The 11499-nt window shown below is 35.0% G+C and overlaps 1 protein-coding gene across 3 annotated transcripts in view; it reads left to right on the top strand.

The window, feature by feature from the left end:
- Positions 1-11499, top strand: part of LOC125503931 (LIM/homeobox protein Lhx3) — a 34847-nt gene extending 23348 nt beyond the window's left edge. The window contains exons 2-4 of one of the 3 annotated variants that reach the window (XM_048665076.1): positions 3665-3839; positions 5721-5923; positions 6731-6996. In XM_048665076.1, the coding sequence (XP_048521033.1) occupies positions 3665-3839; positions 5721-5923; positions 6731-6789 (437 nt within the window). In that variant the 3' untranslated portion in view covers positions 6790-6996. Of the gene's footprint in view, positions 1-3664; positions 3840-5590; positions 5924-6730; positions 6997-11429 lie in introns of those variants that run through there. The other 2 variants (XR_007281167.1, XR_007281168.1) reach the window with 2 other exon arrangements.

Raw genomic sequence — 11499 nt, 5'->3', positions numbered from 1 at the left:
TTATTGCGAAATAGGAGCACTATTTATCAATCTGTAATAAAAGACGTGAGGAAATTCTGTCTTTTTTAAAGACAAAAATTTTTGAGGCGAACTACCCAAAAAGAAGTTTGTAAAAAAATGAATCCGCCTCAACAAAATAGAACTTATCTACAACTTAGGTATGAGAGCTGATATATTACAAGTTTCAAAGTGAATACAATACGAGAAGCACATCATCCTGGATACAAACGGAACTTTTCCCCCTTGGCTCGTATATTTTCTTTACCGAATCTTTCTTGCACTGGATCGCCCGAAACTGAAATTTATTTTTCACGAGCAAAGACGGTAAAATCTTGCCAACTTTCCTGAATTATTAATGTCAACTTGCCTAATCTGACTCGAAGTTTCTGCATTTTCAAACGAGCATAATACGGTTAGCTATTCTCTGAAGACGAGAAGGTTAACTTTCTGTTTTCTCCCTTTAGATCTTGATCCATGAATGTTATTAACTTGTCTAGTTCAATAGATCTAAAATTGTTTAAGTGTTCTTTGTGCTGTTTTAGGAAATTATATCGAAGTATACACATGATTGAAAATTAGAGTCATTCTTCCGGAGCTTGCTAGAGAATGCAAAACATATTATAGAAAAACATTTATTGTGCAGATATTAGCAAAACAGAAATATGTGCCAAGTCATGTTTTCAGCCCCGTTTTTGCTCATTTCTCGGAATCAAAAGCAGCAAAAACGCTCATTTTTACATCCCTCCAGAGAGAAATAAATGGCCTTTTAAGAAAGTGAACCATTGATAAGAAAATGTTGGCACTTTTCTAAAAAAAGTCTTGATTTCAAGAAGTTTAAAATTTGCGCGTTTTTTTCGTCTCAAAGAGAGAGGCAAATTTAAGGTTTTAAGAAAACAAAGACCTAAAAGAAGGTCAATATTTACCAATTTATCTCTAGAAATTAGTGAATTTCTGGAGCATTAATGGGTAGAAAATAGAGGATAGGGCGCCAGCTTGAAAAACCTTTAGATGGTGATTACCATCTGATGGCGCTATTGTCTCACCGAAACGTAATGCACTAAAAGATATTCAAAATTTTTACTTCACACTTTGACTGAGACAGGAAAGATAAGAATACAATTGCATCTATCCAAAGTTTCTCCCGTGTGTTCATGTTTTGTCTGCACGTGTATGTTCGATTAGTAAGGCCTAAACAGTTTTCAAATTTGGAAACCCCTTTTAAGTTTTACTGGATCTTAAATCAAAATCTCACAATTATTTTCCAAAATCATCACAAATCCACGACATTTAATTGTTAAATCAAGGAAGTGGAAACGATGACGAGAAAGCAAAAAATAATGCCAATTTAAGCGAGTTCAGTTTGTCTCTATAAAACCGCTGAAACTTTCGACCTGCGATCCGCTTTCCGATTCACCTACTGGCAGCAATCAGAATGATTATCAAAAAAGCATAGACACCTAAAACAGTCTTTACACTGTTGAGAGACAGCGTTGCTTCTCTCGTTCCAACAGGACAAACGCAACAAAGACCCTTCTGTGCGAAGGGTCGTCCCTCCAGATATCCCGGGCCAATCAGTGCTCCCCGCTGAAAAACAAGGGCTCGTCCCTTAATAAAATTCAGTTTCCCTTGTCAACAATGTTGGATGGGCGAGGTTAGTGGGCGAAAGGGTCGATATCAGGGGCCTTGCGCCCTAGGGGTAAGGGAAGTTAGTTTTCACGGAGCGCTCAGAGCGGATAGAGCTTTATGCTGCAACTCGAAGTCATAATCGTACAACCAGAATATTTTCCATTGTTTGAGTTATTGAAAATCTGCGGTTTAGTGCGAACATTTTAAGCGTTGGTTGTTAATTAGCGGTTCGAACATGATCTGCAAAGACAGGGAGTCTCGTGATATTGAAATGTATAGAGTGCCGCCGATATGTTTAGATGATATGCCTGAGATACTATTGTGTAAGTACATCACATATCACACAGATAGAATTTATTTATTTATTAACAGTTTTATGGATCTACATACTTATCATCAGTTATTTAAGGTGAGCCGGGAAAAATAAGTCATAATTTAATTAATTGTTCGATCGTCTTCATACAATTTGACTAACCATGCCGAAGCCAAATCTAAGCCAAATTCGCTCTAAGCATATACTATGAATGAAAAATGTTATCGGTGAATGGAAAATGTTATCGGTTAAAGCAAGAAGAAGGACTTTATCCGAGTGCTATATATATTTATTATATATATTTAGTGCTCTCGTGACACTCAAATGTTTTCTTTTTTGACTTTGTGAGTATTTTCTGACTGTATTTCAACTTAATTCAAAAGAAATTCCTGGGTTCCAGTCAATTTTATTGTTTACCATTTAAAATATTACAAAAACGTTTCGGTGTTTTTCTCCACCATCATCAGTTTGTATGTCGGATCGGATTTTATTGGGGCAAAGAAAATTTATTACCAATTACTTACTATTTTTGGATCTTTTGTTGACAAAGCTCACTTAACAGAAATAAATATTCTTGCAAGAAAACCTCCTAAATACATACTATATTTTTATTTTTAGATATTGCTTTTTATTTGACTTTAATTTTCAGTTCTTGCTTTTAAAGCATTTTCAATATATTCCGCTTAGGTAATTAAAAGCAGAAATACTTTACATGTTAAAAAGTTGGCAATTAAAAAATATTAGTGGTTTTGTGTGCAGGATTGACTTCAGTTCAATGAGGTCCACAAAAATTATTGTTTGGCTTATTATCTCGAAAATTTTTCAATAAATTCCATTATTTTTAAGTTTCACAATTGCATCAAGCATGGTTCACTTTCTAAAAAGGCCATTTATTTCGCTCTAGAATGATGTACAAATGAGCGTTCTTGCTTATTTTGCCTCCGAGATATGAGCAAAAACGGGACGGAAAACATGATATTTTGGCATAATCTTGCACCGAAGTCTCTGATATTCAAATTTCGCTTTCTGGGTCAAAACTACTCGAATTTCCTCACTCACGTTATTACGACTGAATCGACTTTTCGATTCTCTATCCAACGATGCCAAAACGAATTCTGTGGCTCGAATGCTTCTTGAGAAACTTCGAAAAAAGCAGCGTTATGTTCAAGTGGATTTTGCAACTAAAAAAAAAAACACGCAATTGTAAAACTTCTTGAATTCAAGCATTTTCTGAGAAAACTGCCAACATTTCCCCATCCATGGTTCACTTTCTAAAAAGGTCACTTATTTCTCTCTAGAATGATATAAAAACGAGCGTTCTTGCTCATTTTTCTTCCGATAAACATGCAAAACGGGACGAAAAACATGGAATTTTGCAATAATCTTATGCCACCCTTGCGCAAAACGACGATAATTTTTCTAATTTCATAGACAACAGAAGACTATAATTTTTCTACATAACCCCCCCCCCCCTGAATTTAAAAGCGCCTTCTACTATAATAAAAGCGTAAGTTAAACCCTAAATAAATGGGTTTGCTATAAAAAGTCGCATTTAAAAATGAAAATTGTCGTGTACGAGCTTTTCTCCAACAAACAGTCTACTGAATTTTAAATGAATTTACACAACTTCTGGGACCGACTGTATGTTATCGCCACTGATTTTTTTGTTCTTCTTATAAACTGCAAATCAACTTTTCACTTACTAAAGGGTAACTATTGTTTCAGCAACAATTCCAAAATGTGGCGGATGCCATGAGCTAATTTTGGATAGATTTATTTTGAAAGTTGCGGACAGAACATGGCACGCCAAATGCCTACAGTGTACAGACTGTAGAATGCAGCTCACAGACAAGTGCTTCGCAAGGAACGGACAACTTTTCTGTAAGGAAGATTTTTTTAAGTAAGTATCAGATCTTTTTGAGCCATACATTCAGTTTATTCGCTTTTTGTATCAAACTTCAATCATGGAACTTAACAAGGTACATGTTTATAAAACTCACTTCGGACATACTCTACAGGGTGATTCGAAAATGGCGCCATTCCTTTAGGAGTGTTGTCTGGCGGTCTTTAGGGAGTACAGAGTTATTTATTAAACTTTGGCCCCATTTTAACATCTAGCTTGAAATTTAGCGCAAAAAATCAAAAAGGTGAACAACTCAGATGAGGCACGCAATAGGCTCAATAAAAACCTGATTTTTTCGGAATTTGGTAGATTTTTGGACACTCCTACACTTTTCAGAGTTTTTTGGACTCATGCGTGCATCGTCGCTTTTAGGGAGTGTTGTACTTTGAAACGTTTTTTAATTTGTTTTTCACACCCCTTTTTCAGTTAACCATGAAGTGTGTTCACTGAAGAAAGTATATTTGACGCAAGCTATTCAGTTTTTTGTAAAAATACATGTAAAAAATTTAAAAAAAAGTACAAAGAAAGGAAAAATTGTCGAAAATGAACAGGTGAATGCTGAAGCCATTCTTGCATTCGTAACACCGATCCAATAATTTTAAGACGAAACTTCTGTAGCGTTCCATCAGCACAACGACAACAAAGACAAAGATTTCTATGACTCCTTCGGGAGCTTAATGAAAATTAACATTTCAAACATCTTGTTTTAGTCTGATAACTGCAACTAATTTAACGATCGGTCAGTCCTAGAAGTCTGTTTTTTCTGTTGTCTTTTCAGTTTCACCTTTCTTTGCTAGCTTATACCGAAAGCAACACATATTTAGATTATAATGTCGCGAACATATCAATGTAGGGGTTTATGATTTAGGCAATATTTAAGTTTTTGTGAAAGTAGTTTTTATAGTTGTTCTGCAGGCCCTGAATACCCTAAACAACTGCAGCGGATGACGCCAATTTTTAATCACTACGTTCGTTAGTTTTAATCTGTGAATAAAAACATTTTTTTGAAGGAACCATGTGGCATGAAACTTTGCAACCTGACACAAAAATGCGACCATTTTTGTTCTTGCTAGTGGTTCTTTTCTTTAAATTATAACTAATCGAAGCACACTTATAAAACATTTTTTTATTCGAATGAATCAAAAAGTGCCATTTTGCAAACAGAAGCGATGATCAAAAAGAATCACTTTTCTTTAGCGTTCATTTGTTTTACTTTTACGCACGGACTTTGCCGCACAGTGTGCGACAAAGTAAATGTGACACTTTGAACTTGCCACTGTCATTATATACTTTTTAGTATTTTTATTTAAAAATAACCGAAATGCTTTTTTAAGGAATTACGTAGGTTTATCAACAACTATTGATCCTATTTTCAAGTTTACTTACAATTTGCAAATTATACCTTTGTTACAAGTTCAGTCTCATAATCGTTTTAATGGCCTACTTATCTACTTTTGCGATGTTGTCACACGTAAAACACGATCTTTTGAAGAAGCGCAAATGTCATGCAGAGTATGCAACATGCATACACCATCCCAAGACCACAGATGTTTCAAGTTGAAAAAGTACTTAAACTTAATTACAAACTTCAAAACATGACATTTCAAAAAATGACACTGCCACAAAATTTTAAATATGAAATCGATGCATTTTATTAGTCGTGTAATCTTTCATTCGAATAAAAAATAGTGTTTGATACGAGGGCGAAAATTTGTTTTTCGAACTCCTGACGGATTGACACCCTCGACTTCGTCTCGGGTCTCAAACGCCGTCGTCGTTCGAAAAACGACATTTTTCGCCCTTGTATCGAAAACTACTATTTTCTGGCATATTTGGCAACATATGTATATTGTTTATGCTTTTATGCTGTGGGTGCAGGCGCTTCGGAACAAAGTGCGCAGGTTGCGAGCTGGGCATTCCACCAACACAGGTCGTGCGCAGAGCACAAGACAACGTCTACCATCTTCAATGTTTTGCATGCGTAATGTGCGCACGGCAGCTCAACACAGGCGACGAATTCTACCTCATGGAAGATAGGAAACTTGTGTGTAAACCCGATTACGAAACGGCAAAGTCGAAAGGTAAGTTGCGTCAACTGTGCGAAAATGTGCGAAAATCTTTGGACATTCTATGCATTGAAATCTGAGAGCCACTTTATCGATTGAGACATAGATTTGCGTGACCAGAGCTCCATCGATCTGATTCTCGATCCGAGCTTCTAATACTGCGACTTTAGAAGCTGTCCCTAAAAAAGGGAGTAGTTTTGAGAAAAATTTGTTTATTTCGCTACGTTTCGGCGAGACAACAACAGCGCCATCATCAGGAAAGGAGGAATTGGAAACTCATTCAAACCCAAAATTGAGAAACATTATATTAATTCTGCTCTTTGCTGTCTTGAACCTTCAATTTGCTTTCATTTTCAAGAAAACAAATTGAAGGTTTAAGACAGACAGACTCACCCAGACTGGTAAAGCCAGGAAAGAGGAAGAAGAAGTGTCAAGTAACCCCTGCTGACTACGTAGTACTTTACAAGAAACTTCAATTTTCCAGTTTAATTCAATACGACATTAATCGAGTTGCTAGTGATTCATAACGGATTCTATAAATCAGCTAAGCGCGCTTAATTTATTCTATTAGACTACAAAAAAGCGCATACATTGGCAATAATTCTGTTCTGATGGATTCCAAGGTGACAAGATCATTTTAGAATCAAATGCTTATTTAAATGGAAATAACTCGGTACTGGTATGCATGTTGCTCGCTTCGCTTATTATGGAAATAGCAGTTGCATATGCGTGGCGAAGACTTGATGAGACTCTTCTAAATTCGTCCCCATTTGAGTTTTCATTTACCCAGAATGCGATAATATTAGCGGTATTCTTTTGTAGGTGTTGCGGGAAGTGCTTGGGGAATATCTAGGAAATACCTTGCATCCACTTTTCCATGATATAAGCAAAAAGTGTGCCCGAGTTTCCATTGTTATCATTGAGCATCACATTGATTCAATCTATTATACTTTGTCACTCCTGCCCATTGACTATTTAACCACCTTGAAACTTTGCTTAATGGCCAATTTCGAATTGCGCCTCTCGGACCTAATAAATCCCACAAATCAACTAAAAAACTTATTTTGAGCGGTATCTGCACTTCTACAAGAAAAGATCGGTGTTAAAGTAAATTTAAAATCCCTCCTGACGGCAACTTTCGAATGGTAGAACATATAGATACATTACTTTGCCTCGTTGGCAATTTCAGCCTTTTTGGTCATTTCGACTTTCTTGGATATGCAAAATTCTTCGGGACGGAAAACATGAAATTTTGGCATAATCTTGCACCTAAGTGTCTCATATTCAAATTTCGCTTTCTGGGTCAAAACTACTCAAATTTCCTCACTCACTTTATTACGACTGAATCGACTTTTCAATTCTCCATCCAACGATGCCAAAACGAATTATGTGGCTCGAATGGTTCTTGAGAAACTTCGAAAAAAGCAGCGTCCTGTTCAAGTGGATTTTGCAACTCAAAAAAAAAACACGCAAACCTAAAACTTCTTGAATTCAAGCCTTTTTTGAGAAAACTGCCATCATTTCCCCATCCATGGTTCACTATCGAAAAAGGTAATTTATTTCTCTCTAGAATAATGGACAAATGAGCGTTCTTGCTCATTTTGCCTCCGAGATATGAGCAAAAATGGAACGGAAAACATTAAATTTTGGCATAATCTTGTACCTAAGTGTCTGATATTCAAATTTCACTTTCTGTTCAAGTGGATTTTGCAACTCAAAAAAAAAACCCGCAAATCTAAAACTTCTTGAATTCAAGCGTTTTTTGAGAAAACTGCCAACATTTTCCCGTCCATGATTCACTTTCTAAAAAGGCCATTTATTTCTCTCTAGAATGATGTACAAATGAGCGTTCTTGCTCATTTTGCGTCCGAGAAACATGCAAAACGGGACGAAAAACACGAAATTTTGCAATAATCTTGCACAAAACGACGATCATTTTTCTAATTTCATAGACAACAGAAGACTGTATTTTTTCTTCATAACCCCCCCCCCTGACTTTAAAGCTGTATCCACCCCTGGATGATTGTATAAAAGATCTGTTATGCGACACTTTAGAGAGGAAACTTTCCCAATTTCCCAAACAGGGAACAGTTACTAGCAATTAGGAACCAAAGTTTTATCTCTAAAATGTACTGGACTTCCATCAGAATATCAAAGATGATCATCCACTATAGTAGGCATAGTATGTATTGTGCTAAGCTTAAGAAACATATTTCTATGATGATTTTGAGCACCGAGTATCGAGTTATATGCGATTAAATATTTCCGTTGGCAATGCGTTGCCCACTGTGTATTAGCAGACGTTTCAAAACGCTTAGGACAGTTTCAAAAGATCCTCAAAATTCTCTTTGCTCACTAACGTAAAAATTATAATAATATTTGCTACTCGCTCAGTTCGGCCGCGTATAAAAGTTCCCATTTTCAAAAAGCCCATGTAAACCACAAATCAGAAAGTCTTCCGCATTTAAAATTGAGCAATAAACTAATTCAACAAAGCAGGTTGGCGTGTTTCAAGCTCGAGTGAATAACTAATATTTAAATTCGTATTGAGTATATTAGCAAATAAAATGCAGGAATTAGACTAATTGTTTTTCATGTTGTGTGATCAACACCAGAAGTGGTTCCACATATTAAAATCCTTCTGCGTAGTTGAGCAGATTTGCGTTATAGCATTTGTAAATAAATTAAATCAAAGTGACCTGAACATATTCAGCTGATGAGAACAATTGCTGATTTGATGTAGCGTCTATTATCCTATTTAATTTGTGAAACGAACTGGTAAAACTATCATTATTCAGCATATGTAGAAAACACATTTGACTGGTAAATTAGCCAGGTAACTACACAAAATTCAGACTTGTTCTTGACCCTCCCAAAAAATTACTTCGGCGTTTCCCCTGAGAGTATCATAGACGATATGGTTTATTTCAAATATTACATAAGTGTTCAGATTAAAAAGCAATTTGCATTCGATTATCGACAAAGTGAAAGGCACAAAAATGTAATAATAAAATTATTGACTTCCACCTGTGCGCGCCTTCTCATGCATTAATTTTTTCTCTTGTTGATTATTTTTTGTTCAGAACACCGGTGTCTAACAATTTATATTCTTAGAAATCAATTAGGTAATAATTAGGAATATATTAAATTTAAAGTACTGTTGTATTTTATTGTAATTTAAATGTTGGTGGTTTTTTATGGTGTTGATTACACTGACCGTCCATTATAGACAAGCCAATAAAATGTGAACGAGAACTTCGACAGCTTATTGTTTTCAAATGGCCATAAAGATGCGTACCGACCTCGTCCCTAGACTGGAAAATTAACTTAAATTAACCCTGATACATACAGTTGCTAATGTTCTTGTTTCCATATTTAGTACTCAGCAACATCTGCAAAATATGCAAAATATTTTGCACACAATATAACTGTAAAACCTAGTGAGATTTAGTTGCTTTATAGCCTTTACAACAATGTTTGTAAGTGCAAGTAATTTAATCTACAATATTTCCCACCGAAAGGTTTTCAAGATCGTTTGCCCATTTTTCAGAAAAGCATGTTTTTCTTTGTAAGAAACATATACATTTTTTTTCTAAATGCTAAATTTTCAAAAAAATCACTTTAAAATACTGACAATCTTAAGGTATTTTTTCGGGAAAAATTATGAAATTATGTTTGAAATCCCTTTCCAGGTTCGAGTTTGGGCCAAAAATCAAATAATTTTCTATCAAAAAACGAACTGAATTATCGAAAGTTTCTATAAATTATTTGGAAAACTCATCACTTCCATTCCTCTGACGACTGTAGAGTTTGTTAAAAAAATGTGGTTTTTTAGTTTTGACTTAATTTTTTTGCTTCACTTTCTACTCAAAAACGCTCTATTTTGAAGAGTTTTACTTAAAAATACTGACGATCTGGATGTATTTTAAACGAAAACATACAAGATATATTTATAGCTTTGTAGAAATTTTACAAAAACTTTTTTCCGAGTCGAATTCGGGACAAAAAGGAAAATAAATTTATCCCGTTTTTCCCGGAAACTATTAAGGTTTTCTTCAAAACCGATCACAAAAGTAAAAGTTTTTAATCGAAAACGCAAAAAAAAACATTATTTTCTGATGATTTCCTTCTTTTCTGGCGTTAATGGGGGCCTTGATTGGGGGACAAAATTGATTTTTCTTGAAAATTGGCCTCATTCATCGATTTGCAGAGAATTTTAGAAAACCCTTTTCAGCTTCGAATTTGGCACAGAAACCAAATCGTTTTATTCAGTTTTTTTATCGAAAGCAATTAAGATTATCTTGAAAAAACGGCCAGAGAGCAAAAGTTTCCAAAAAATTATTTGAAAAATTCGCCACCCTCATCGCTCTGAAGATTTTTCACGTTTCTTTGAAATTTCAGGTGATTCCAGTTTTAGCAACGTTTCCATTAAGCAATTCGTGCTACGCTAAAAACGTATAATTTTTAGTTTTAGTTAAAATACTGACAATATTCAGGTATTTTCTGCGAAAATACCTGAATACTCGGCTCCTGAACAACTTTGTAAATTTTTTTCTGGAACCTTTTGCAGCTTCCAAGTTGATTTTTTCCAAAAAATATTTCCCCGAACAGAACAAGTGAGAGTTTAGAACCAATTATTCGGAAAACACGTCACTTTTGTCGCTGTGAACAATTTGGTTTATATAAATTCCGGTTTCTTCACTATATCAATCAATATTTCCAAACAGAACAACACGTTTTTCCTAACGTTTTACTGTAAAATACTGGCAAACTGAGAGTCCTTTATGCAAAAAAGTTACAAGAAAAGTCATCTAGTTTGGTCTTCTTTATCGTCTTTTTCGAATACCCATTTTACCTTTGAATTTGGGACAAAATCGAAACAAAGTTATCGTGTTTCCTCAAAAAACGATCAGAGATAGCAACAGCATATAATCAATATTTAGAAAACTCGACACCCTCATCGCTCTAAATTTTTTCAGTTTTTTCAAAATATCCGCATTTTCCCCGTTTCAGACCAAATAGTTTCAAGCAATTTTGATGGCCTTTTTTGTTAGATGTTAAAATTCCGTCATTGGCCATGAGTTATAACTCATCAACCATTACATCAACATCAACTCATTAACTCAGAGACCGGCAACAACTCAAAAGCGCTCTCAAACCAGGCCTACACAGCTCTAAACCTGCACTTCCTTACATCAATTTAATGCAATTTTTTCATTCCTGGTACAGTTGTTGAAAGTGTTTCATGCTGTGTTATTGTGGAGAATAAAGTTCGGAAAAACAAGCATTCAATCAAGTAAATAAATTATATCAATAAACACGTAAATTGACTTAAAGTTTGCTCGTTGTTCTTTCTTCACTGTAACAAGTACTTAACCACGTGCAAATCAGTTATATTAATCTGAAAGTGGCACTCAGTTTTTTTCTGCATTAATTTACAGCCAGCCCCCAACAATATCATTGATAATTATACAGTTACTATTTTTGGAAAATTATAGGAGCGAGCAAATAAAATTTTAAGTTGTTTTTCAGCTGCAGAATGTTTAGACGGTGATCAACCAAATAAGAGACCCAGAACCACGATAACAGCA

The sequence above is a fragment of the Dendroctonus ponderosae genome, unplaced genomic scaffold (genome assembly GCF_020466585.1).
Source record: "Dendroctonus ponderosae isolate FM_Combo_2020 unplaced genomic scaffold, Dpon_F_20191213v2 Dpon_F_20191213_3, whole genome shotgun sequence".
In the NCBI taxonomy this organism is placed as follows: Eukaryota; Metazoa; Arthropoda; class Insecta; order Coleoptera; family Curculionidae; genus Dendroctonus; species Dendroctonus ponderosae.
Note: the sequence above shows the minus strand (reverse complement) of the source record. Positions and strands in the feature narration are given on the sequence as shown.